Below are 8,504 nucleotides of genomic sequence, written 5' to 3'. Positions count from 1 at the left end.
TATGGCTCGTTTGATTGACAGGATTTGAAACTATACGAATTTTTCCTATGGGATTTTCTGCAGGCAAGTCCGTAAGAAAATCTCCATGACCTTATGGAAAATTTATTTTGAATTCTTGTAGGATTCAACATGGCATGGCATTGACGAAAAATGGCATGCCATTCAATCCTATGTTTTTCTTGTTCTATGTTTTCTAAATCCTACGTATCAAATTAAGAGGCCACTCTTTTGAACCAAAATATATCGATACGAAAAACACATATGGATTGAAATCCCAAAAGAAATTCCTTCGATCCAAAAAGGCCCCACATTTTTTATTAAGAAATTAGTAATTTTGTTGGCCTTTGATCTAGATTCATATGCCTTGTCTCTGTTTGTAGATATCCTAGCATTATTTTATACTCTCATCGTTGTAGCTATGGATCATGAGAGTAAGATGAAAATCAATATACTATAAACAATATGTGGCACAAGGAGATACACATTATATTCTGGAATTGAGGGAGTAAGAAATTTGTGATAATGATGATCAGTATTGTAGAAGTGGTCGATGTTGTTGATCCGCTTCTGCCTTCTATGGATGGAAGTAAAACAAAACAATTAGTGAGATTGATTTTCATCCATCTATCTAGTCTAGAAAAAAAAAATTGCCCGCACATTGTTGTATAGTTCATTGCATTTTTTTTAGTTCTAATCTAACAAATCTTTTTGCAAAAAGAATGTGCCTTTCTTCTTTTGATTTTTTTCCTTTATTGGATCGTATTTTTTTGGGAAAATCTGATCCTAGTTGTATATAATATACTCCCTCCGTCCCGAAATAAATGAGTGGAAATAAATGAATGGATTCGTATAAAAATTTATACAAAATCCACGTCACTTATTTCGGGACGGAAGGAGTATACTAATTGTATTAGATTAGGAGTCCTAATTTTTAGAATCTGAAAGATTAGATTGGTTATGAGGTCCCTAATTTCAAGCATAAACCAAGAGATAATAAAGATATCTGACCCAAACAATAGGGGTGGTTGGTCAACAAACAAGTCTTATACAATTCGGATTGCAATCCACTTCTATTTATATTTATGGTACCAAAACTCAATCAAGGGGACTAGAATTTTACCTCAACTCCTTGGTGCTTGAAAGGTACTCATAAAGTTATGTTTTGCTTTGTATTCTAAAGCCCTTTGATATACTACCGTCAGGGTGTTCTTATGATCATGGTGCGGCATTGTCGGTTAATCGGCGACGTGATCGATCTCGCAACTGCACGATCGTACACACCCTTAATCCATCCATCGTGTCATGTGAAACAGGAACCGCCACACCGAGACAGGGAGGGGCTCCATGGACATGGACACGCGGAGAGACACCAAGCCCTTCCTTCCCCCGACCGCTAGCGCCAGCCAACGAGGCGTCCCCGGGCTCAGCGCCTGCCACGCGCCGACGCCGCTGGGCCGCGGCCCGCGGGTTGCGGCCCCGCAGCAGGCTGCCTGCGTGCTGAACCGAGCCGCGTCCGATGATCGGGCGCCGGAAGGCGGCGGCGACGGGCTCGAGGCCGGCGCTCCGACGACTTGCGCCCGTCCTCCTCCTCGCTGCTCCGCCGCGCGGGTTAGCCGGAAATTCTGGAGCGCCGGCGAGTACGAAGCAGACGGCGGGAGCCCCGCGCAACCTGCACGAAGTACGCCCGCGATGATGCAGATTGCGCCTTACGATTCTTCCATACCAATTCTGCTGGTTTGGTTTGCATGCTTCTCTTCTCACCCTCGCTTTTTTTGCCCTCTTCTGGCAGATGTTCAGAACCGCATGTGCGTCCACCCCAAATTCCTCCACTCGAATGCGACCTCGCATAAATGGCCATTCGGAGGTAAGCGGTTACGTCGTGACTTACGTCGTTGCCTGAATTTTGTCTGCTACCCAAAGTATGTTGCTTGCGCATTGGCGTCTTTACACCTTCTTTTCGCCTTCTTGCAGCCGTGGCAGAGTTACTGGATAATGCGGTCGACGAGGTAATTCAACTGCTTCGTTGTTTGTTAATCGTGTTTCTGGGATGCATTGCAGCACATTTTGTACCTTTGGATTGTTTATTTGATTGAAACTTCTCGATTGATGACACAGATAAAAAGCGGCGCTACTAAAATTGTGGTGGACAAAATCGTTAACAAGCGGAACGGGTCGCCAGCTTTACTTGTTCAAGGTTCTGATTGCGATTACACGTGCTAATCCTTTTTTTAAGGAAGGCAAACCACATATATAATCATAATATTTCTTATAAACTGTACATATTACAGCATTTCCAGATTACAAACTAAAAAGAAAACCTGAAAAATCTAGTGGACTAAAGTGTTCATTTTTGCCGAGTTCGTGGACTAGGTTGTTGAGAACTGTGGAGAAACAGAAACTAGAAAAAAGTTGGTTAACCAAACAGTAAACGGAATACACAAAAGCTGGTTGAGCAAATGCAATTATGACAATCCACTGCAATTTGACATAAATGTTTTTTAGAACGTCAGACTATCCTGTCTCATAAATATGAAACTAAACATATTTTCCTGCTTGTCATAAAGATGACGGAGGAGGCATGGATCCAGATTCCTTGAGGCGCTGCATGAGCTTTGGATTTTCTGATAAGAAATCAGGTTCTTCAATTGGACAATGTATGTACTACTAACTCAGTTTCACACCTTAACTTGTCCCCAAAACAACATGCTTTCTAAGTTGCGTTGGGCTTTCTGACAGACGGCAATGGATTCAAGACGAGCACAATGCGGTTAGGGGCAGACGCTATCGTCTTCAGTCGCTTCTTGAAGAGCAGGTTTGGGCTCACTTCTATTTGCTTCGTTGTACCAATTTGTTATCCTCTCTTTTTTGTCTTACTCTGTTGAAATAATTCTAAACTCTTGTTGTTTTCAGTGGGCCTACACAGTCCATTGGTCTTCTCTCTTACACTTTCTTGACGGAAACTGATCAAAAGGATGTAGTAGTTCCCATGGTATGCTAACCGATTTACTTTGGCAGAACTCTGACGGACTGTACTTTCATTATTCTGATAATTTGTTTTGCTTTTATTAGGTGGACTACAATTACAATTGGATGACAGGGGAAGCTAAACAACATGAGCGACATGGTGCAGATCAGTTCTCCTCAAATCTGTCAGTGTTATTGAAATGGTCCCCTTTTGCAACAGAAGAAGAGCTGATGCATAATGTAAGTTAGACATGCTTCCTATTGGCCAATCCATAGATGCTATATATATTTACATTGCACCCTGCAAAGAAGACAATTATGTTACTAAACATGACAAACTTGGACCTGTCGAAGCTAGAGCCTGGTGTTAGATGATTGCTTTCTATGGAAATATCTTTGAAAATATAAATGGTACAATTAGATGTAACCAATAGACTAGTTGTTCCACGATCTTGGTTCGTGACGCTATGGTGTTCAAACCATAAAATATAGTTAGTACAGTAGTAGTATTTCATTGCGCGTGTCAGGTCGCTAATCGCGCCGCCGCAGTGGGTGGAGCCTGCGTTTGGGGCCTTTCCATGACCTAAAAAAATGTCTTCTGGGTTTCTTCCCCTAAGGGTCGAGTTTTTTTTTTATATTGTGCTAATAGTTGTGTAAATTACATGGTTGGGTGGAACAGTTTGATGACATTGGTCCACATGGCACAAGGATTATAGTGTTCAATTTGTGGTCTAATGATGATGGTGTTCTGGAGCTGGATTTTGACTCCAAGGAGGAGGTAAGCATTAGCTGCTACTACTGCATTAAGGGATAGATTATGTCTCCAACGTTTTTTTGTAATTCTGCACGCTGTTGAAGTGAAATTCATAATTATGAAGTTTGCTTTCCCTTTCATCAGGATATTATGATTAGTGGCACACCAAAGCCGGCAAGTAATGCTGTAAAGAGGATGAATGAAGAACATCTGGCAAATCAGCTGCGCTATTCTCTTAGGGTGAATGTCACATGGCTAGCCATTTTTCCTCAGTACTCATGTAAAGGTTGCTGAATTAGCATTTTGTAGGTCTATGCCTCTGTCTTGTATTTGCAACTACCCGGGTACTTCAAGATCATACTCCGGGGACAAGAAGTTATGCGCCACAGCATTGCGACTGACCTCATATATCGCCAATGCATTAGTTATAAACCCCAACAACTCGGACGAACAAAGGAGGTTTGTATTGAACACAACATTCTTTTGCATTTTCACTCACATTGCTTGTCAACTTGTTGTAATCATATCAACAAGGAATTCATCCTCAAATTGTTTAACACTTCCTGTAATTGTATCTGGTGTTTACATTGTTCCTTTTTGCAATCACTTTGCTCAATTCAGGGTGAGGTTCTTACAAGTATAGGATTTTTAAACGGGGCCCCAGCAATTAGTGTGCATGGATTTAATATCTATCATAAGAATCGCCTCATATTGGTAAGCTTCTCGTTACTTCTACATTTACTCTGTTTGGATATTCTCATCTTAATAGGCATAAACATCAAAACAAAGTTCAACACAATTCCATCCTGTTTATCTTTATCTGACCTTTTTCTTTACAATTAACTCTACTTTTCAGCCTTTTCATCGAGTTTTGAGTTCCGCAAGCAGTAAAGGTAGGAGCGTCGCTGGAGTGCTCGAGGCAAACTTTATCAAGCCCACTCATGACAAGCAAGACTTTGAGAAGTCACAGCTTTATCAGAAGCTGATCACCCGCTTGAAAGAGATGACGAATGAGTACTGGTAACTCCTGTTTCATCAAAATTCCACAAGTAGCAAAGTCTGGTTCTGTTCTATAATTATTGTGCAACTTTACACTTTTTTTTTTACCGAAGTTATGCAACTTTAGACTTGCTTTCAGGGATTTACATAGTCACCTGATTGGATACCAAAAAACGTCGCGTGCATCTTCTGTTTCTCCATCCCCTGCTGCAATTCTTCCAGTAGCAAACACCATCGCTAACCCATCTGAGAGCAATCTCTCAATGGCGCCCTCGATGCCTGGCACCTGTCATAATCCCGCGAGTGTAATTCCGATTGCTTTCGCTCCTCCTGATCTCTCAGTACCCATGGAAACCAGAGCACCCACAGCCTACTCCATGCCAAGTGAGCAGACCGTACAAGCCGGCCAGACAAGTTCACCTCTTGTGGTACCAGCCACTGATTTAGCAGAGGCAAGAAAAAGGAAAAACGAGGCTGCTTTTCAGATGGATTCAGCTAAGAGACAGGCCACACACAATCTGGAGGGGAACAACACCATGACGACGAGCGATCAGGTTAGTCTGTTTAGGTTACTGCTTTAGAGCATTCTGTGCCTCCCTGCATGCTCAACATAGATGTTCTCCACCTAGAACAACAATAGCGCATGATTTAACTTTGCATGTGTTAGTTCCATGCAACCATATTCATTTCTCAATTGATGATTTGAGCTTCGTATTGAAAGTTATTTCAATTCTTGCAGGCATGCCAACATATGACAGAAACAGAGCTGAATGAACTTTCCTTCTTGAAGCAGGAGAATAAGCACCTTCGTGAAGAGTAAGTCCGACACACATGGCTCCATTTTGGCAGATACTAGTAATTTGGCCTAAATTTCAAGAAATTCATTTTTTTTTGTAGGTGCTTGGAATTTGAGGTGACCGAGAAGGAGCTCTTGCTCAAGGTAAGTTTGATATCATGATGACAACGATGATTGATGATCAGTGCATAAAAGTGCATTTTGCTTAAACCGCGCACTTCACTGACATACCTTGTGAATTTTATTTCTGTGTTTCGTTCAGGAACAAAGGTTAAGGCTCGAAATTGAGCAGGCGGAGGCACAATACAAGAGTTTACTGAAGGAGTACATTTCGGCTAGTGCTGTGAGAACACAGAAGAGATAGACATTTCTTCCAGGCGTAGATGACTGGCCCCTTCGATATGGGGATCCTGGCACATCCGTGCACCATGCACAGAGCGGAGTGTGCCATGATAAGGATACAGAAGAGATAGACGTTTCTTCCAGAAGTAGATGGCGCCTTTGGTATGGCGATCTCCCATCTGTTTTCAGTTGCTGGATACTTTGGGTTTTGTAATTTGTACCCGTATATATACTGGAGCAGGCAATATCTCCGTCCCCGGTCACATCTCTACCCCCGAAAATCATTTCTGTCAGTCTTGCTTCCGCCCTATTCGGCGCCCAAACCGTTTGTGGAGCTACATCTCGTGACGCTAACTCTTTCTTCGTTCGGTTGCTGTTGGCAATTGCTTTATTGCTTCATGAAGTGACGCTAACAACTTCGACGAGGTACATGGCCATGGGTCATCTAAAAATCAGTTAATCAGCTCATTCCAAAACTATTTGGATACATGTCATATATAGGTTTTAACAGAAATCGTCATGCAAGTATTTCAAGTACATTGACTCGTCCAGGTCGAAATCCAAATCCATTGACCGGAACTATTTCATGTTGTTTTGGGCTTGAATGAGTCGTTAAATGTATTTCGGTAACGATTTTCGAAGTACCGATAAACATTTGAGACACCTCGCTACCTTTGATTTTACAAGGGCTCGTTTGGCGGTACTAGAGTTTTTGTGTGTTTTCTAAAGTATTATCCACTCCAAATCAAAAATGTTTGTTTGGTAGAAAGAGTTTAGAGAGAATTAACCATAATTTTTTGCCACAAAACACTCCATTTTACACCAAATTAAAACACTTCTCGTACCGCTGTTTTTCTAAAAAAACACACAGTGTTTAGGGGCTTTTACTCCCTCCGTCCGGACATGTCACTTATTTACTATAAAACATGACATTTAATACTAGCAATTTATTTGAAGTCAGCTTAACGCGCAATGCAATACATGCTCCGTACGTTATTTTGCCGTGAGCTCTGCCGGGTCCACTCTGGAGATGCTTCGTGTTGAAGCCATCTTGAACTCCTTTTTTTTCCCTTTAACCTGAGCACCTCCAGGCCTAGCATCGCCAGGAGAAAAAAACGACGATTTGCCACATGACCGCCGATGGAGGACGCGAATACCAGAGCCTACAGAAACCCGCGGGCCGCCACGCGGAGGATCCCTCCGTGGATTCCCCACTGAAGCAATCTTGCCATGCTGCCGGCCTCGCCGCACCTTTTCTTCCCTTCCCCGATTTGAGCCCCCACCCCACCGACCGTGCGTGCCTTCCTCACCTCGCCTTCGCCTCGCCTCGCCCACCAGACCAGACCGCCGCCGCGGCAGAGATTCCCCCAACCCCCAGATTTCCCTCCGAGCTAGTGCCTCCCGCCGCGATGGAGCTGGCGAACCACGACCTGGCGGCGCTGGGCGCGGCGGACCTCATCCGCGTCTCCGCCTCGATCCCGCGCGCCGCGCCGCGCACCTTCGCGCTGCTCACCGCCTGCCTCGTCTTCCCGCTCTCCTTCGCCGTGCTCGCCCACTCCCTCTTCACCCACCCCATCCTCGTCCGCATCCACACCTCCGGCCACACCCTCGACTCCCACCAGTGGCTCGCCCTCTTCGCCTACCAGTTCGTCTACGCCATCCTGCTCTTCATCTTCTCCCTCCTCTCCACCGCCGCCGCCGTCTTCACCGTCGCCTCCCTCTACGCCGCCAAGCCCGCCTCCATCTCCTCCTCCCTCGCCGCCCTGCCGCCCATCCTCCCCCGCCTCCTCCGCACCTTCCTCTGGGTCTCCCTCGTCATGGTCGCCTACAACTTCGCCTTTGTCCTCACCGTCTTCCTTCTCATCCTCTTCTTGGCCCCCTCGCCCGCCACCTCCCCGCCCTCACTCTCCTTCGTGCTCCTCCTCCTCCTCATCGTCTTCGTCTTCCTCGCCATCCACGTCTACATCTCCGCGCTATGGCACCTCGCCAGCGTCATCACCGTGCTCGAGCCGCTCTGCGGCCTCGCTGCCATGTCAAAAAGCAAGCAACTTCTTCAAGGCCGCACCCGCCTCGCCGCCGTGCTCGTTTTCTCCTACTTTGCCGTCTGCGGCGTTACCGCCGGACTCTTCCGTGCCGCCGTTGTCAAGGGACGAGGCGAGGAGGGGAGCCTAGGCCTCAGCATGCCTGGCCGGGTGCTTGCCGGCGCTGTGCTAGTCTCTGTTTTCGTCTGTGTCAATTTGTTGGGGCTGCTCGTGCAGAGCGTCTTCTACTACGCCTGCAAGGCCTTCCACAACCAGCAGATTGACAGGACCGCGCTCTACGAGCACCTTGGTGGTTACCTTGGCGAGTATGTGCCCCTCAAGAGCAATATTCAGATGGAGAACCTGTGAGATTGTGGGGAGGGTAAGCTACTCGTTTGTTTGCTCCATAATTAGCTGTGTTGTTGAATCCTGCTTGCTCTAAAGAGGGGTGAGGTGCTAGCATGTTAGTAGAATTTATTTAGTTCTCTTTTTGTCTAGTTTGCTCTAAGCATGAGTTCTGTTGTAATCTGTAATTAATAATGCACATCATGGACCAATCTGTGGTATGAAACATAGATGCATAAAGAAATTATTTTTCTTTTGCAAAATCATGTTCATCTTTACTTTA

At 45.1% G+C, this 8,504-nt stretch overlaps 2 protein-coding genes across 3 annotated transcripts; both read left to right on the top strand.

Moving 5' to 3' along the window:
- Positions 1–904: 904 nt before the first annotated feature.
- Positions 905–6,148, top strand: LOC100827881 (protein MICRORCHIDIA 6). 2 transcript variants are annotated; one of them, XM_014898387.2, is made up of 17 exons: positions 905–1,678; positions 1,790–1,864; positions 1,972–2,006; positions 2,116–2,194; positions 2,565–2,654; positions 2,737–2,812; positions 2,911–2,989; positions 3,070–3,204; positions 3,644–3,742; positions 3,863–3,958; positions 4,073–4,177; positions 4,340–4,432; positions 4,575–4,738; positions 4,857–5,271; positions 5,457–5,533; positions 5,615–5,657; positions 5,776–6,148. In XM_014898387.2, exons 1-17 carry the CDS (start codon positions 1,345–1,347, stop codon positions 5,875–5,877), a joined length of 2,097 nt encoding a protein of 698 aa, XP_014753873.1. In that variant the 5' UTR covers positions 905–1,344; the 3' UTR covers positions 5,878–6,148. The 2 variants fall into 2 exon arrangements, with proteins under 2 accessions (XP_014753873.1, XP_014753872.1); XM_014898386.2 differs by having other exon boundaries at positions 944–1,678; positions 4,028–4,177.
- An 806-nt stretch (positions 6,149–6,954) lies between these two features.
- LOC100837055 lies at positions 6,955–8,504 on the top strand. The gene has a single exon (XM_003564357.4). It carries the CDS (start codon positions 6,986–6,988, stop codon positions 8,243–8,245), a length of 1,260 nt encoding a protein of 419 aa, XP_003564405.2. The 5' UTR covers positions 6,955–6,985; the 3' UTR covers positions 8,246–8,504.

This window comes from Brachypodium distachyon, chromosome 2 (assembly GCF_000005505.3).
Source record: "Brachypodium distachyon strain Bd21 chromosome 2, Brachypodium_distachyon_v3.0, whole genome shotgun sequence".
Taxonomy (NCBI): domain Eukaryota; kingdom Viridiplantae; phylum Streptophyta; class Magnoliopsida; order Poales; family Poaceae; genus Brachypodium; species Brachypodium distachyon.
The sequence above is the reverse complement of the archived record's forward strand: the minus strand, read 5'-3'. Positions and strand labels throughout refer to the sequence as shown.

Excerpts from the sequence above, each read along its gene's own strand:
- LOC100827881 (XM_014898386.2), top strand. The coding sequence starts at position 1,345 with ATGGACATGGACACGCGGAGAGACACCAAGCCCTTCCTTCCCCCGACC. Across the intron at positions 4,433-4,574 it reads ATAAGAATCGCCTCATATTG|CCTTTTCATCGAGTTTTGAG; the intron begins GTAAGCTTCTCG and ends TCTACTTTTCAG. Across the intron at positions 4,739-4,856 it reads GAGATGACGAATGAGTACTG|GGATTTACATAGTCACCTGA; the intron begins GTAACTCCTGTT and ends ACTTGCTTTCAG.
- LOC100837055 (XM_003564357.4), top strand. The coding sequence starts at position 6,986 with ATGACCGCCGATGGAGGACGCGAATACCAGAGCCTACAGAAACCCGCG.